The 19,305-nt window shown below is 42.8% G+C and overlaps 1 protein-coding gene across 1 annotated transcript in view; it reads left to right on the forward strand.

Moving 5' to 3' along the window:
• The window catches only part of MTUS2 (microtubule associated scaffold protein 2), a 200,520-nt gene that overhangs the window by 13,220 nt on the left and 167,995 nt on the right, over window positions 1-19,305 (forward strand). The window contains exon 3 of the mRNA XM_056858098.1: window positions 5,025-5,231. Coding sequence (XP_056714076.1) covers window positions 5,025-5,231 — 207 coding nt within the window. The remainder of the gene's footprint in view (window positions 1-5,024; window positions 5,232-19,305) is intronic.

Raw genomic sequence — 19,305 nt, forward strand, 5'->3', positions numbered from 1 at the left:
GATAATGTGATAAATCTAAAAATCATCCATTACTCTTCAGAAATGTGATGTTCCGTATCTCTTCCAACACATTTCCTCTAATTTGACACACTGTTGAGTTGCATCGTATCTCCTTTCATCTGCCTTAATGGTTTTATGTGGTATTAGAGCAATGGAATTGAGAAAAAGCTCAGATAACTGTCCTACAAAAAAGAGAGATGATGAAACGCAAGCACTAAACAGTAGTTTTCTCACTCATTATCCTCTGTGAGCTAGCAAGGGAAGGCATTTTGCCAGGGTAAGACAAGGCAGGAGAAGAAAAACAGAAACAAGGAAAAAGAATCTCTGGGAGTGGTTGACAATAGTACCATCAGTTGTTACATTGCAGCTCTTTTCACATATTCCAGTGTGGAAGAACAGAAGCATCCAGGGAATGGGACTACACTAGCAAGCCCCACTCCTGATATGTGTGTTCTCATTGGAATGAACATATTGAGCTTCCATGTGAGCAAGTGTCCTTGACCAGCTGTCCTCAACCCAGCTGTCTTCGACCTGTAGGATTGCCAGATACCAGGTGGCTGGTGGGTGGAGCAGGCCCGCTGGAGGGGGAGGCGATTAACATCACTTCTGGGTTTACCCCGGAAATGATGAGGACGCTCTAGCACATTCCTCCAAAAACACTATGGTTTCAATAGAGGGCAGACCTTGGCGAAAGAGAGGCTGATGCACAAACAGTGTGGTCTGCCAATTTAAACAGAACAATCTGCTTGGCAACAGGATTAGAATCAGAGAGACTAAAAGAAGTGGTCAAGATTCTCCTGTAAATAGCAAGGAAAAAAGCAACAGAATTCTGATGAAGCTGATGCGAAACAAGGATAAAATCGCGAAACATTGTTTTATAGTTTGCATTGTTTGGATATAAGTATTTTGAATATTGAATATATGAGAATTTGTTTAGTTTACATTGTTTGGACATAAGTATTTTGAATATTGTAAGTCTATATGTGGAATTATAAATCACTTTTTTGAAATTATATGATTTGTCACATTCAGTTGCATAGTGGCATTTTTTCTGTATACATGAACCTCCAGGTAGTAGCTGGAGATCTCCTGCTATTACAACTGATCTCCAGCCAATAGAGATCAGTTCGTCTGGAGAAAATGGCCACTTTGACAACTGGACTCTATGGCATTGGAGTCCCTCCCCTCCCCAAACCCCATCCTCCTCAGGCTCCACCTCAAAAATCTCCAGGTATTTCCCAACAAGGAGCTGTCAACTCTAGCTAGACTATTGTTATGCTGTATAACAACAGCTGAGAAAGATCTTGAGACCTCAGCGAGCTGCTGCCAATGAGATGGCAGAACTGAGCTAGACAGACCAATGGTCTCACTCAGTATAAGGCAGCACCAAATGTTCCTTTACTAGACTGTTATTACTCACAGAGCCATAATACTCACTGATACTTTCCTTCTGTTTGGATTTTTGAGCTACGGATGATCCATATCACTGATGCAAACCTTTGCATAATGCAGAAAGGGCTTCTGTATCAGTTTTTGTTGTCTAGAGCTCATTTCCTCAAACAAACAGAATAAAAGTTGGAAGGTATACACACAATTTTATACTGAATAGCTAAAAAGAGAGCCAGTTGTGAAGCAGTATCTTTTATTTAAACGCTTAAATAAAAGATAAAGGCAAAAAATAATGCAAGAGTTAAAATACAAAACCCACCCAGCATTAGGTGTCTCTTGGGTATTAATGGGGTCTACCAACAGCGGAAACGTTTCAATATGCATGGAATGATAATTGGAACACTACAATTACTTTTGCTAGTGAACTCTGATGCAGCCAGTTTAGGTATTAACCATCCTAGGAACAACTTTAACTGTGGTGGTTCTAAGTTCAAAGAGAATGTTTTGAAAGATTACAACATTTCTCCCCTTTATCTGGTGGTTGACCTTTACAATGTAATATTTCTATCTGCTCACTTGTGTAGAGAGAGATACTGACTGTAAAGATCAGAAGGGCACTGTTGACAGGTGAAGACGTATATTCTATTTTTGCTGTGGCACAACCCCTGTGGAATGGTGTTCCTCTTTTGCCTGGCACCTACCTTATTCTCTTACAGACATCTGGCCAAAACATTCTTTTGTTACCTTGGCTTTGAATTAACGGCTTCATCTTTTAACATCTTTTCTGTAGTCTTCTAGCCCGAGAACTGTTTTATGAGATCACTTTAAAATTTAGATCACTTTAGAATTAGGTGTCAGATTTCCATTCTTTCAAGCATGAGACATTATGTGCTGGACCTCAAACATATAGACGATCTATACTGACGGCAGCTCCTCCATCTAGACTGCTTACAGAAAGCCCTGGACTACTTCACCCTATGTAGTAGTTCTGAAATACAATTCAGGTCACTGCAGGATTGTGCCAAGATGAATCCATTGTCATGTAATTCCATGAGATCAAAAAGTAAAAGGTTCCAAAGCATCTTGTTGCAGCTTGAGCTTTCCTGTCTGGAAAATAGCTCCGAGGGACTGAGGCAAGCAGCTAAATAGCAACAAAACCAAATGATGCACATAGTAGCTGCATGTGTGAATTTTTTGGCATCCTGCCTGCCTGGCAGCTGCTTGTCTTCTTCCTACAAAGAGCATGTCTACTGTTGGGCTGTGCCACCCGGACCAAAATCTACTAATTTTTTTCTTAACCTCAATGCCTATGCCATGGTCATTAACTGTGAATCTAAAGCAACTTTTAGATACCACATTGCAATACCAGGGAAAGACTCAATATGCTGTAATGAAGATTTTATCTTTGCTTCATACAGACTCTTGCTCTACAGTACAGCACTGCATGGAATATAGCGGCTGTTGAGCAAAGCTAACATTATCCCCCCCCCCCAACCCACTGTAAACAACATCTCTTTGCCTCTGCGCTTACAGAAGCAACAGAGCTAAACGTAAAAACTTTATTAGTTTCAAGCTGTTCCTGCATTCACTGGGTGACTGAGTTTGTATAATGGAGTAGGGTGTTGGGGAAACAGGCAATCACATTTTTATTACTGGTCATCATTTAAAGAGGTACTGTGGGAGGCTGCTGCAAGTGTGATTATGAGCAAATCCCCAACTGGACTGCTTTTTGCTTGTATAACCATAAACAGATGGAGACAAATATCAGACATGAGTCGAGCTGGAAATCAGTTCTCTATTCCTGATACCATGATGCATACTTATATCTCATGTTATACATGTGTATATTTGTTTATTGCTTTATTTAAAACTGTTCAGAGGGATTTACTATATGCAAGGGGGTAGTTAACATGGTCACACATGAAGCTGCCTTATACTGAATCAGACCCTTAGTCCAACAAGGTCAGTATTGTCTACTCGGACTGGAAGCCGCTCTCCAGTGTTTCAGGCTGAGGTCTTTCACATCACCTACTCCCTGGCCCTTTTCACTGGAGATGCCATGGATTTCAGATCCTTCTTCCACCATTTTTTTGACCTGAAACAGTTCAGGAGGGGTGAAGTTTGGCCCATCAATGAAGGAGGATGAAGTCATGTCTGCCTGTTGCATAGTACACAGGGTAGGATCACCCAGACCCAACTTTTATACTCTGCACTGTATTAATCAGCCATGTTTAAACTTGAAGACCTCTATCATGTCTATGAGGATCTCTATCACATCTAGTTTGGTCCTTAGTCATGTGGCTGCACAGTGACATCTATCCAGAGCTTTGGTGAATGCATACTCCCATGCCTGTATGCAGGTTTCCTTACTGATTCAGAGTAATGAGTATCTTGCATCAACCAGTCTCTTCTTGAAAACATTTTTGTGTTCTCCAACAAGGGACAGGTAAAGTGTCAAGGAGATTGACTCTTGTAAAGTAGAGACAGCAATGTTTAATTTTGTAACTGGCTTCAGGCAGGTGGAATAAACTTTTGGCCAGTTTCCCCCCAGCTATGTTGGTTGATCGGTTAACATTAATGCTGGAAATATTGCTAAACAATTTTTTCCCTCATGTACCATAGCCTTAGAACACCGTGTTGACCCATTTTCAAAGGTGAAACCAAAAAATGTTGGTTTACCAGGTCCCTCTTGGCCACCAGCAAGAAGATTTTGGGGCGGAGCCTGAGGAGGGAAGGGTTTGGGAGGGGAGGGACTTCAATGCCATAGAGTTCAATTGCTAAAGTGGCCATTTTCTCCAGGTGAACTGATCTCTATTGGCTGGAGATCAGTTGTAATAGTGGGAGATCTCCAGCTAGAACCTGGAGGTTGGCAACCCTATGTTTCATTGAAGAGACAGGTTCCATATTCCAGTTAACCAAACAGTGGGAAAGTGACAACCCTCCCAGGAAGGCCTGCGTGTCCCAGAAAGAGGCAAACAGGCCTCAGGAATCACGTGCAGTGTACCTTGGAGTATTTAAAGGAAGGGGGCAGGCAACCAAGGCAGATTAATCCTGTTTCTTGGAAGGTCATGATAACGGGTTAGAGAAGGAGGGAAGTCATCAGAATAACTGCCAAGCTCCTCCTGTCCATATATGAGTCTATTTGGTGAAAGAACGGCCAGAAGGGAAGGCCCTGTGTGACCCAGTTTCATAGTTACAGCCAACAGATGTGTTTCATATTGATTTTTTGAACCACTGGATTTCTAAAATTGAGTTGACATGGGAGAAGATAATGATGTACTTTAGATGAACGCGAGAAGCTGACTTATACTGACTCAAACCATTGGGCCATCAAGGTCAGTCTTGTCTGCTTGGCAACAGCTCTCCAGTGACTTCCATATCACTTATAACCTGATCATTTTAATTGGAGATGCCGGAGATTTAACCTCGGATCTTATCCATGCAAATCAGATGTTCTACAACTGAACAGCTAGCTTTCTGAAGAGGGGTCGGATATTTAAGATGTTCCTTAAGACTTTTTATTTCAACAAACACAATGCTTCTTGTATTTTATTTGCTGTTTTGTTATTCTTTCTGTCATCCTTCTATGGTATGTTTTCGATTCACGTTAACTGTGTCCTTTCCCCCCCCCCCAGCTGATCTTAAGAAAGGCCCAAGTCCAAACATCATAAAGTCAAATCTACCCAAACCGTGTCCATCTGGACTTCGCCCGCCTGGTTATTCACGGTTGCCAGCTGCTAAACTAGCAGCATTTGGTTTTGTCAGAAGCTCAAGCGTCTCCTCAATCTCAAGCAACCAATCAAATGACAGCGTCCAAAGTGACCAAAGCAGGACAGCGAACGGTAAGTCTGATGACCTTTTTTCTGTTCTAGATATGAATGAGGTTCGTTTCACAGAGGGGGGGGGAGATGAAAAATATTTTAGTATTCTTTTGATTCCATGTTTCTGTGGGAATAGAACCCTCATTGCCTATCTTTTGAATTTTATGAAACGATGAATAATTACAGATGACAAATTGTACAGATAGGGTATTACTCTCCAAGATGCCTAAAAAATGCATTGCACACAGTTCTGCATTCTAGGTTGTTTGCTGTTGTTTTTTTAACCTATTTGACAAATTATCCATTTTACAAGCTGAGGTAAGAAAATGAGCACGAGCAGATGTCCTGTATCAGCACTCAGCAGTCATAAACGATAGGTACTTCAGGGGGGAAAATGTGGAAATAGTGCTCTTTTCTTTCTTGTTTGCTCTTGTTCCAGTGTAGCAAGAGGAGTTCATTTCAAGAAGCTAATACAATCATGCAAGGGATTTAAAATAGGATCAGGATCGTTGTTATCTCGTTCCCCCATGGTTTCCTTTTCAGCTGTGGAAAAGAACCCTTGGCTGAAATGTCATATCAAATCCTATTTTCTGTAGCTAATGTTAATTGTATTAAGTACAAAATAGCCCCACGATCCTGACTGTGCTCCTTGTGAAACCTGCACAAGCCACATGCTCAAAGCCCAAACAGGGATTGAGGGATTTTTTGATTCCCATTCCTCTTTGAAGAACAGCTTTTGCCTGAGCCGTGTCAATTTCAAAGCAACTGTTATCACTCTTTAAGTGGCTCGCATGGAAGGTGCCAGCTTGCATAAAAAGCCAGCGGCTTTTGGAAGCTGCAGAGTCCTAAATCTTTTAGTATTTGTGTTAATTTTAAATGAATGATAATAAATAAAACAAAAAATAGGCCACAATAAAGTCTTGCAATGGTAGGCTTGGTAATTAAATCAAACCATGTGAATTTTGAGTTGAGCATTTATACTGAAATAAAATATCAGTGTATGGCTTGATGGCTTCATGATAGCATTTGGCTGCACATAATGCTATGTATAGAGAGCCATTCAGGTTATACATGCAATCAATGAGTGGAGGGCAGAACAGGCTGTGACCACTCCATCCTTTATGTCAGGGTTGGGAAACCTTTTTTCCGCCAAGGGCCATTTGGATATTTATAACATCATTTGCGGGCCATACAAAACTATCAACTTAAAAATTAGCCTGCTATATTTGGTCAAACATTTAGCCAAGAGGCATGACCAGAGACAGCTCCGAGAGTCTGCCACGTAGTTTCTCCATGGCCCGGGTGGGAAAGGGTTAACAGTTTCTTGGGCAGTCCTAGCAGCTCCATAGCTAAGGACTCTTCTGCAAGGGGGAATAAGGTTCCTTTTCTCGGCAAAACAAACTCACATCTGCCTTGAGTAGAGGCTATTCCTGTCAGCGGGAGGGGGTGGATTGCCAGTCTTAGATCCTTCTGAGCTAGAGATCTGCCAGGACCCACAAAGGGCTAGACTAAATTATTTCACGGGCCTTATATGGCCCCCGGGCCTGACGTTCCCCACCCCTGGCTTATGTGATGATTGTCCGTCTAGACTATCTGTGCATACACTGTATGTGTGCACTCTCTATCTGTGTAATTCATATTCTGCAAAAATATTAGGTGCTGTGGGACACAGGCAGGATGCTGCTGCAATCATCTTGCTTGTGGGCTTCCTAGAGGCACCTGGTTGGCCACTGTGTGAACCTTGGTCTAGTCCAGCATGGCTTTTCTTATGTTCTTATGTTCCTATATTCCCATCTGCATGCACTGCCCAGTACTGCTGGGGGGAAGAGTGTGCAGGAGGTAAATGACATTGACACTCTCAGTAGCAGAGCTCCCAGATACAAACATTGTCCAGTGCAATTGGGGAAGGGTGTATGGGCACTGGGAGGGTTGGCAAATGAACGAGTGGGTGTGGGAAGGATTCATGGGATGGCAGTAGGGGAGCAGAATGCAAGCAGGTGGACAGAGAGGTATGAGTGGAGGCTCAGTGGTGGGCAGAGGATGGGAGAACAGGGGGGCCCTGGGCACTCTTTGTCCACCAAACCCTGGAACCAGCTCTGAGTTGGAACAATTTCCCTTGGAGGAAATGCAAAGGAAGTTGAGGCTTTTTAGTGTAGAATGAAGACAAGTAAGGCTGGCATAATAAAATTACATTGTGTGTGGAGAAAGTGAATAGAAAGACTCTATTCCCTACTCCCATAAACTTACATGTACCCAATGAAATTAATGGGCAGTACATTCTAGAGCTTTTCGTGTAATGATGCTTGTTTCCTCTGAAGCATGTAGCTTTGTGCTAGTCTAAGAGCCTTTTGCTCCAGCAGAAGATTCCTTTTATTGGAGGAAAATATCACCATTAGCAAAAAAAAGTTCTGTAGGATCCAACCCTATTCTTGTGAGTATGGCAGGGTGTTTGAAGGGGTTAAGGGATAATGTAAGGGAGCTATTTATTTAAGACAAGTGTTTATTGTGAGCAGTTAAAAACGTCTGCCTAAAAACCTCTGCCTTTAACAATTATTGTACGTTTCTGACACTAACAATTCCTAGATAATAAAATATACTTATACACCCAGGTTTAGCAACAGCACCAACAGCATTTCTTTTGATCATAAGAAAACCTCCCCTTCCCAAACCCCGCCCTCCTTAGGCTCCGCCCCAAAGCCTTCCGCCAGGGGCGAAGAGGAACCTGGGAGTGAGCAGTCACCTATGGTGCCAAAAGGGTGTAGGCCGGCTCTGCTTGAGGATGGAAGTCTGGCTACAGGTCTGTGCCATCCCAACATTAAGCCTCCTCAGGTCATCGATCCCTATCAACCTAGTTGACACAAGTTGACGAGAATTTTAAGGAATTGTTCCTCGTGCTCATGATTCTACTACATGCAAGAGCCTTATCTCTCCTATGCCAAATTTATGGCAGGACCAGAAATAGAAGCTAGCAGCTTTTGTGTCCCCAGAGGCTGAGCTTGTACCTCACCTCAACACTAAACTGATTTTCTGAACATCAGTATGTCAAAGAATTGTGAAAAACAATTTTAGCACATCAAAAATACTTTTCTGGAAGAACTACTAGCCATACAGCTTTGATTTCTTTGTGCACTGGAGTTCTTATCGGTATGTATCTTTAATATTTAGATATTAGCCGAATTTAATAACTCAGGATATATGTATGGTACATTAGATGTACTGAAAACGAACTGGAATAACATTTTTGAAAACTGATTTCCACCTGGCAAGGTTGATGGGCTTTAAAAAAAAGTCGAGTTACACAGTGATAAAATAACATAATTTTATTGAAAATAAAGATGTGAATTGTATACTTGTTGTTCTTGAATAATATCCCTTTATAAAGAAGTTGCCACTCATTTTACCTGATGATGTTTACGCTTTTTAGAGGAAAGGCAATCGGCCATCAATACTGTGTGTGCTAGTGGAACATAACAAATAACTAATATTAATTTCTGTTTAATTTTTTTAAATTCCTCATTCCTCAATTCAAGGCCTATAAAACGTAATAAAATAAACCAAACTAATCGGTTATATAAGGAAACAGAAAATGTCAGCAGTGTGTACTCCTTATCTCTTTCTGGAAATAGAATTTATTCTAATTTTCAGTGTGTTCTTGTTGACTGTGTGGTTAATAAATCAAATCATGAGCACAAATGGCCTCACATTAGGGTTGCCAACCTCCAGGCACTAGCTGGAGATCTCCTACTATTACAACTGATCTGCAGCTGATAGAGATCAGTTCACCTGGAGAAAATGGCCACTTTGGCAATTGGACTCTATGGCATTGAAGTCCTTCCCCTCTCCAAACCCCACCCTCCTCAGGCTTCACCCCCAAAATCTCCTACCGGTGGCAAAGAGGAGCCTTGAAACCCTACCTCACATTAACAGGCTTTTGCACAGTATATTTGTACCTGTTCCATGTTCAGTCCCCTAGTTCCCCAACTCAATCCAACAGCCATAATTATATGCACACAGTCCTTTTATTTGAAAAGATGAGGTCCTGCTGATCACGAAGAGAAGCAGGGGACTAAATTCTGTCCTCCTGCCCCGCTCCGCCTTCTCCACAGAATTCCCTTCCCCCATCAAACCATACCTCTCACAGTTTCTGTAGATTAAGAATCTCCTTTTATGGAATCCATCTATACACTTATCTTGCATAAGGCAAGGTGCAGCCTTCCTTATCATATGGAGACTGCCTATACTAACTTAAGGGCAATTTGTCATCTGCAGATGGGAATGCCTATCTGTTTATATCCATGGCAGAAGATTTATCAACACATGCTGGAACAGTAAGTGATTCCCCATCAAAGATCCATACTTACTGCAAGGTTAAAATATTTTAAAATAAAAGGGTAGCCAAAATTTCCAAGTGGGTAGGCTCCACTTTGTGAGGAAAGGCTAAGCATTTGGGTGTTTTCAGCTTAGAAAAACATCTCTAGGGACAATATATAATCAAGGTGTTAAAAATTCCAAATGGAACAGTGAGATGAACATTCTCCCCCCCCCCCTTCTTTTAAAATACTACAATTCACGACCACCATAGTAAGACCCAACATGAGATGGATTGATTCTATAAAGGAAGCCACAGCCCTCAGTCTGCAAGTCCTGAGCAAGGCTATTAACAATAGGACATTTTGGAGAACATTAATTCAAAGGGTCACCATAAGTGGAAGTGACTTGATGGCACTTAACACAAACATAGAAACATTTGAAGAGACAGGATCTTCAGAAAGGGCACTCAGAACAAAAGCACACCCTAGCAAACATTGCCCAGTAACTCAAGGAAAAGAGAAAGTCCACAGTGTTAACTTAAGGAAGTGCAGGGCTGCTTCTTCTCCAAATGTTCTTCAATGGCTCTGCTGCCACTGCCGCTCTGGGTGCTTTCTTTCTCGGTCTTGCATCTGCAAAGAAATTAGCAGCTATCTCAGTTCAGCTCTAGGCCTTCTCTCTAGGGTTGCCAACCTCCAGGTACTACCAAAACAAAGTTACTCTCAGTTGTGTTGAATAGTTCAAAATAACATACAACGAAATTGTATGTTCAGTTCTCTCAGTTGTGTTGAATAGTTCAAAATAACATACAACGAAATTGTACGTTCAGTTCTGTTGTCTTTTTGCACAGTCTTGGTATGTAATGTGTTGTCACATGAATATATTTGATGGTGTTTGAATTATATTGAGCCTTTTGTTGTATGTTATTTTGAACCTCCAGGTACTAGCTGGAGATCTCCTGCTATTACAACTGATCTCCAGCCAGCAGAGATCAGTTCACCTGGAGAAAATGGCTGCTTTGGCAATTGGACTCTATGGCATTGAAGTCCCTCCCCTCTCCTAACCACACCCTCCTCAGGCTCCACACCAAAAACCTCCCACTGGTTGCAAAGAGGGACCTGGCAACCCTAAATATCTAACAGCTTGACAAACCCTTCCTTTATAATAGTACCTAAAAAGGAAATTCTAATTTCTCCCTGGTTGGGTTATGGTTGCCAGGTCCCCCCTGACCAGTGATGGGGGATGGGGGGCAGGGTTGCCAAATCCAGGTTGTGAAACTCCTGGAGATTTGGGGATGGAGCCTGGGGAGGACACAGGCATCAGTAGGGTACAATGCCATAGAGTCCACCCTCCAAAGCATTCATTTTCTCCAGCAGAACTGATCTGTGTAGTCTGGAGATGAACTGTAATTCCGGGGGATCCCCAGGCCCCACCTGGAGGCTGGCATATCTAGGTTGGGCCATCACATGCCTGCAAAGTAGGGTTGCCAGCTCCAGGTTTGGAAATATCTGGAGATTTTGGGGGTGGAGCCTGAGCACGGCGGGGTTTGGAGAGGGGAGGGACATCAATTCTATAGAGTCCAATTGCCAAAGCAGCCATTTTCTCCAGGTGGAACTGATCTCTATCAGCTGGAGATCAGTTGTAATAGCAGGAGATCTTCAGCTACCATGGTTGGCAACCCTACTGCAAAGAAATCAGCAGTTCCCTCAGTTCAGCTCTAGGCCTTCTCTCTCCTGCTGCAGGTGAGACTGACTGAGGGTCTGGGACTCTTGCAGTGAGTAACACAGAAGCAACTTGAGTACTGCCCATGCTCTATGAAGTTTTGCTCCATAGTTCCGAATTGCTAAACCTTTTAATAGAAATAAAATATGTTAAAGAGAAAATAACATGGGTTACATAGGTATAATGAGCCTCAAGGTGAAGGGAAATCCATCCACCTCATCTCACCTCTGAGGTGGGAGTACAGAGAGCATAGTTTCTCAGAGGAAGATATTAGCTGTTGTGCTGGACATTATGGGAGAAGGCAATCCTATTAATGAACATGCAACCCCCCAACCCATCTTAAGTTTAGAGCAGAGTCGGGCAGCCCATTCCTGAAGGGGGGTGGATGTGCGGCGGCCGGGAGTGGCGTAGCCGCTACACCTCCACAGAGATGGCAAATAAAAAAATAAACAGTTAAAAATATAATATCGGGGAAATGTCTTCATAGAAAACAGAGAGGCTACAAAAAAGATGATGTAGCAATGCTGCAACTCGAGGGGGTGTTCCTGGGGTGAAAGGTGTTAGGATGCTGCCTAAAGGCAGCTCTGCCCCCACCCCCATGCCAGTGCAGGTTCCCACTTCCTTGATTTTGCTCCCAGCTTGGCTGTGCCAGCCGCGGAGCCCTGCAAAGCGGTGTGGCTTACCAACACCGGTGTGAATGCCCCCTGCGCTAGTGTAAGTGCCCCTTTTCCCGGGATAAATGAGCACTTACATCGGCAGGGGGTCACGCCTGCTCCTATGTCGGTTTGCCCCCCCCTTCAGGATTGCTCTCCAAGAGTTCCAAAGGAGAGAAAGTTCCAGCCAAGGAGGAGAGAAACTGGCAGCTCAGCCCATCCCTCCCTCCCTCCCTCTGTGTTTGAGGTGCTGAATGGGTAGGGTTGCCAGACCTGGGTTGGGAAACACCTGGAGATTTATGGGGCGGAGCCTGAGGAGGGAGGTATTTGGGGGGAGGGACTTCAATGCCATAGATTCCAATTGCCAAAGCCGCCATTTTCTCTAGCTGAACTGATGTCTATTGGCTGGAGATCAGTTGTAACAGCAAGAGATCTCCAGCTAGTACCTGGAGGTTGGCAACCTTATGAATGGCGGGATATTTGCGACCTGTCCCACTTGAGCCATATCAAGTAAGGTTTTTAGTGCTGTTTTACTGTATTCTTATCTCTGTTTCAAGTGACTTGTATTGTAAGTCTTGGGCCCTGCTTTATGGAAGAAAGGAGGGGTAAGAGCATTTTAATAAATTAAACACTAAAAATTCAATAGATATAATACAGTATCCTGTTCCCATTTTGAGTTACAGTATCCTGTTCCCATCCTAAATTCACTTGTAGAAATGAGACCCTTCTTTAATCTTGGGCCAACAAGCATAGTTGGATGGAGAATAGTCAATCGATTTATCAAATTCTGGAGCTGATCCTGTCCCTTCCACACCAACAAATGTTGAGTTAGATACAGCAAACACAGGAGATCCAATTATGTATCCCTGTGGACTTTTAGCCTGCAATAAATGTTTAAATGCATTGTGGTGGAAGGAAACAAACTGTTAATAATATTGCTTTTTCATGCAAGCATGATTTCTGTAATTGGGAAAAATGTGAAGCCATTTCTATCTTTAAAAGGTAGATAAAATTGATGGGGATTAAGTATACCTAACTGTGCAATACCTAACTCAGAAACTGATTTTTCATTCTGGCATATTTGAGATCTTACATTTTCAGCAGACTTAAGCTTTATAGATGGAAAAGCATATTTGTCCTCTATTAAAGTATTGCTTTGCTCCTCCTTCTCAGACTCTCTTGTGGGCACCTCTGGAATTCTGACACAGGGTGATGGTTAGGGTTGCCAGGTTGCTTTGATTGGCAGGCAGTCCCCCCCCCCCAATCCATCAGCCAGCTCAGGAGCAAAAACCTCCCACTGGTGGCAAAGAGGGACCTGGCAACCCTAGTACAACCACAAAATGGCTGCTACAGGAAGCAGAGCCAACAACAAAATTTCAGGGAGTGAGGTTAGGCTTAACTCTAATAGTAACTCTTAAAAATGTCAGGCAGAAGTTCTGCTTAACAGAAGGCCTTTTTAAACGAGCATTTAAAAAAAAGAAAAAAAGAATGTTCTTGCTTATGCACAGCTTCCCATAGTCTCACAGTAAACATATTTGTGCTAGGGTGGCAGCAGCTGCTGAAGAATTTTTTAAAATCTGCACAGCCGATCAGAAGCCTTGCTAGGCAAAACCCCACCCGGCCCGGCCCACTTTCTAAAAATACTTGGCAGGTGCCAGGAAAAGTGTTGGTGGGCACCGTGGCATCCATGGGGGCCCTGTTGGGGGGGCCTGGTCTTAGAGTTGCCAGGTCCCTCTTCGCCAGCAGTGGGAGGTTTTGGGGGCGGACCCTGAGGAGGGCGGGGTTTGGGGAGGGAATTCAACGTCATAGAGTCCAATTGCCAAAGCAGCTATTTTCTCCAGGTGAACTGATCTCTGTCGGCTGGAGATCAGTTGTAATAGCAGGAGATCTCCAGCTATTACCTGGAGGCTGGCAACCCTACCTGGCCTAGTGCCTCAATAGTGAGTGAGTGGGTGGGTGAGTAGGACTAGAGCTAGATGTGGAGTTGGAGAAGAGGAAAACATTGAGGAAGGCAGCTTATAAATGGCTAAACGGAGTCTCTATATACAGAGATGGTATACCTCTGAATCCTGGGAACAACCAGTAGGGGAATTTATTACCATCACACTTTATAGGTACCTTGGGGCATTAGAAATAGAATATTGATCTTGTAAGTATGATCTTGTAAGGCAGTTCTCATGTTCTGAAATAACAGTGGGCGTTGCTGTTTGCCAGACCATGCCATTCTGTTTTGCCACTTGCAGAAACCTAGGAACATTTGTGGCTTCCCGGTAATAACCAAAATAACACGTACATAAGTGCTATTTGTATACCAATGTCATCTTACAGTCACAAGTCACAATGCTTCACGCAATGCAAAATTGATTAGTTACATTTTATATTCTGACAGCATAAAGCATAGGAGGTGACCGTAATGAAATCGAGTTTTGAATAATATTCATACCGTGCCATTTGGAGTGTTAAAAAAGGCTGATGGGTGAGGGACAGAGGGATAAATTAGCATCAGCGTGAAAGAAAAAGCAAAGCAAACTGTAAAGCAAGGCCAATCTTTTATTTTGTTATGACTTTGCATTTTTTTAAAAAAACATACTGGAATGAGATGTTTTCCAAGAGTCTTAACACACCAACAATTTACAGCATATTATCATCGTGCTCGGTGTGTGTGTTTGGGATGTGTATTCTTCATTTCCGATCGCACCGTGCCTGTTAAGACTGCTTCCAAGACGGCTTATCGTCATATCGCAAGGAGGAGTGTGGGGGAGCACTGCGTCATGTCTACGTCGCTGATGCTTCCCCGCCTCCCCTCCCCTTTTTTCTCACGCATGTGCAATATCATTGATCCGAAGGAGTGCTGTACGCCATTAAGAATTGCCTCATTTGCACAGCAGGGAAACCCTAATCACAACCTATGCAGGCATCCCCCCCCCAAAAAAAAAACACCAAAATGAGCTGTTCCTTGCACAGTGCTAATCACAGAGCTGCCGCCTTTTTGGGCATTGGTCCAACGATCTTGCATTTTTTCGTTGGGACGAGCACATTAAAAAAATTTTTGGGGAGAGCAGGGAGGCACGCTCAACCCCGGCAGCGGGAGAAAGGGAGGAAAAGGTGGGGAGAAACTTTGTGCCTGCAGGAGAGCCCTGACTTGTGTGTGCGTGTGGGTGCTCTCTCTATCCCTCAGTCTCTCTCCCTTCCTCCTCTTGCTGCTTCCCCCTCCCCCATCTGCCGCTCGCAGCAATTTCGCTACTTTTCCAGCCCTCGCCCTCCTCTGCATTCCTTCCCCCTCAAGCCCACGAACTGTTTACAAAATCCACTTCAAGGACATTCCGATTCAGATAGTTTCAAATTCAGACTCAAGGACATTCCATATGAGGGAAATGTTTGATTGGGAACCTGCACATATAAAAATGGTTGATCTAATGCTCCAACGTTCCCGTGTTCCTTTGTCAGACCACAAGCACTTAGGGGGGTTGGGATTAAGTAACAATAATGATTGGTGGATGCAAACGGGAGGGGAGGGGGAAGGTGGGATGGGAGGAGAAAGGCTTTTCATTGGGTGTTGCAAAAAGAGGGGAGGAGAACTGAATAGCGTATGTAACTGAACGCACCCCTTGGATTGCCGGTTTTGAAACGACATAACGAAATACATCGTGTTATAGGCGTTTTGGGAAAAAACAGATGTCTGGCGCTTCCAGAGCATTTCCAAGCCAAAATGGGAGGAGGTGTGATCTAACCAGGATAACACGTTTTTTTAAACGTAGTATATACTGAGTGCGTTAGGCCCCCAAATGATGGGCTGTCCTGGAAACTGCTCTTTTGACAATTTTGCATCTGTGAGCAAGATAAAAGTTAGGTCAGACCTGCAAGCTCTCCAGGTGGTCTTGTGACGATTGGCACTAAAATGGGAACAAATGACCACCATCAGTCAGTTTAGCTGTGGAAAATGGAGAGATGGCCACTTAAACAATTACTCCTTGTGTTTGCTGGTCGACAGTCTCTGGAGAGTCATCCCTAGCTGTGTGTTGCTGTAAACATCAAGAAGGCTGCTCGGGTTTTGCACTGCAGTGCACACCAGACGCACAGGCTTTTGATTTTTGGTTTTGACATTTAATTTCAGTCTTAATCTCAAACTGGTTGGGGTCTGGCATAAAGGAGTATGAAAATACATATCCGGGCCACTGACAAGCACAACACTGAATACAATAGGGGAGAGATTGCATATTATTTTCTTTGTGGGTGGCAGTTATCAGGAAATGTTCGGAACTGACACAGGAGTATTTCAGCCTGCAATTGCTAACAGCCCTTTATTTTGCTCCCTTGGATACAATAATGAAAAAAAATGCAAACTTGCCTTCCATGTAGTTCTCCTTAAGGCGTACCTGCAGTGTCAGTGTCATTAGAAGAGAATTTTGCAGCAGTTGGATTTGTTTGCAAATCACAATCAAAACATGACCCCATTTTCTTTATATGCATGAATGAGGAAATTAACCTGGACGGCATGGTGTGAACGATCTTGGAGATTTTTAATTTGCACAGTGTGGATCTGTGCATGTGACTAGACAGACCTTTTTGCAAGTTGCAGTTGGAACAAAATAGGAAAGAGCAGAAACAAGAATGCAGGATCCCAGTTCTATATAAATAAATCCCCCAGTGCATAAATACAAGTTTGGATTTGCACAAAGCGCTGTCAACTCCCAAGTACACTAAGTATTAAGCTAGGGGAGATTTTTGCATTTCTATTATTTGGTAAATCTGTCACCTTAAACTCATGTAGTCGCAGTATGTGTGCTCCCTATAAAGCAAATTATTCCAGGAAGCATATTCCAGTAAGCCTAGTGGCTGCTGGAAGAACCCAGACTGGATTTTTTAAAAATGTAACATCTAGTTAGGCCCTTAGAAGAGGGTATCCCAGTTTACGATCGCACTGCTAAAAGTGCTTTTTAGTCATTATCACACTGTTGGTGTTCATGTGTGAAAAACTCACAGCTGTTTTTAAATGTATGTGTATTGGAGTTTCAACATGAAAATAAAGAATGGCAGCCTTGAATGCACTTGGATCAGGTTTCTGAATCAATTGATGGCCTTCCAGGATACTTGATAGAATCATTGAGTTGGAAGGGACCACCAGGGTCATCTAGTCCAACCCCCTGCACAATGCAGGAAATTCACAACTACCTCCCCCCCCCCACACCCCTAGTGACTAGAAGATGGCCAAGATGCCCTCCCTCTCATCATCTGCCTAAGGTCACAGAATCAGCATTGCTGACAGATGGCCATCTAACCACTTCTTAAAAACCTCCATGGAAGGAGAGCTCACCACCTCCTGAGGAAGCCTGTTCCACTGAGGAACCGCTCTGTTAGAAAATTCTTCCTAATGTCTAGACGGAAACTCTTTTGATTTAATTTCAACCTGTTGGTTCTGGTGATGATAAGTGCATTTCAGCCTTGGTGGGCTGTTCAATGCAACTGTGATTTTTGGTCTTGAAAAGAGTGGAACTACGGTCAAAATCTATAGCCCTGGCTTGTTTGTGTATGTTTTCAGAAGTAATGAGGAAAGTAGTTCTACAGAAGAAAACTGGAGGTTGTTGTTTCCCATTTTCTGAAAGTAGAAATGTTAGAACTTGCTGTGAAAGGTGCATCACATGGCAGGAGGAACGGGGTAGAGAAGGCTGCAGTTGCTTCATCCATTCCAAGGTAGCAGGACCATGTTTCACGTTTGCTTTTCAGGGAGCTGAAGCTAGTCATAGGCTTCCTTGTGAGCTATGCCTCTTATAACGCGTGCTTTTCTCATTAACGCATGACATTTTGACATGTATGCATGCAACAATTTATAGGTGCCTTTGAACAAAAGTAATGAAGCAGTTCTGAGACCATACAAGCATGGTATTTATTTCATGTTAGTGGTAGATCTACAAAAGAAGAACAGGAAAATATGGAGATGTAGCTGAATCCTCTGTTCTGTTGAATAATGATCTGCCGTATGAACTCTAAGAGTACTTTGGTTTATTTAAAAAAATGTCCCTACTAGTGTCGAGAGACCAGACCAGCATTGGTTTGTGGGCTGTGCCCTCCAGCAACAGATTAATAGCAAACACCACAAGCATTAATTTGTACCCTGCACACTGCTGAAGCAAAGTGGATATACAAGCAGCCCTGTTTCCTTAACAGCTTGGATGAAATCTTGTTCCTCAGCAAATCTAATTATTTTTCTGCCTTTACTCTTCTTTAGAAAGTAACGAGGTTCTTATTTTTGGGTTGCCCTTTTACAACATGTATTTTTATAGAAACAGCTTCTCTTTACTCAAAGTTGTGAATCGTGTCAACAATACCAACCCAATATCAGCATGAAACTAGACACAGCTATTTCTAGGTTGATTAAAGAGTCCTTCCCATATGAAAAATACAACTGTGTTTTGACTGAGTCCAAAAGTTATTTTAGGTGCTTGAAGTGCCTTGAGGTAAACCATTCTTACTCTTGACAGTTCCCGTGTTGACTGAGTGCATTATGTATAAAGGCCAAGTATCTCAGGAATTTAAAGCGTCCCAAAGGTACGCAACAGTTTTCTGAACTGTGTTCTTTTGTCAGTTCTTTTATCTTGGAAGCTGAAACACAAAACAGACTTGCATATTGTCATACTTTATGTGAAGGAAAAGGGATTGGACTGATGCTGTAGCTATTCTGAGTTCTTCTAAAGTGCCCTTCCTCATAGACAAACATGTTACATTCCATTCACCATGACAGGATTCTATTCAGACCGCTCTTCCGTTACACAATAATCGCCAAACTTTAGTTTACAGTGTAAAAAAGTGGGACATATTCATCTACCTTTACTAAATTATTGATTCACCTTGTGTGATGTGGACAGTGGAGCCTCTGAAGAACAAAAGAAGGAAAAGTCTAATTTCTGAATGAACTGGAGACTGTCGGTGTTTTTTCCCCCACCAAAGATTGTAAATTGTTCCAAATCAATTTCTTTCCATTCTTTCAAATGACAACAAAATATTTTTAACAATCTGTTAGTTATTGTGTGTGTGTGTGTGTGTGTGTGTGTGTGTTAAGTGCCGTCAAGTCGCTTCCGACTCATGGCGACCCTATGAATGAAAGTCCTCCAAAATGTCCTGTCTTTGACAGCCTTGCTCAGATCTTACAAATTGAAGGCTGTGGCTTCCTTTATTGAGTCAATCCATCTCTTGTTGGGTCTTCCTCTTTTCCTGCTGCCCTCAACTTTTCCTAGCATGACTGTCTTTTCCAGTGACTCTTGTCGTCTCATGATGTGACCAAAATACGATAGCCTCAGTTTAGTCATTTTAGCTTCTAGGGTTTGATCTATAACCCACTGATTTGTTTTTTTGGCAGTCCACGGAATCCGTAACACTCTTCTCCAACACCATATTTCAAAGGAATCTATTTTCTT

Source organism: Euleptes europaea, chromosome 12 (genome assembly GCF_029931775.1).
Source record: "Euleptes europaea isolate rEulEur1 chromosome 12, rEulEur1.hap1, whole genome shotgun sequence".
NCBI classification, from domain to species: Eukaryota; Metazoa; Chordata; class Lepidosauria; order Squamata; family Sphaerodactylidae; genus Euleptes; species Euleptes europaea.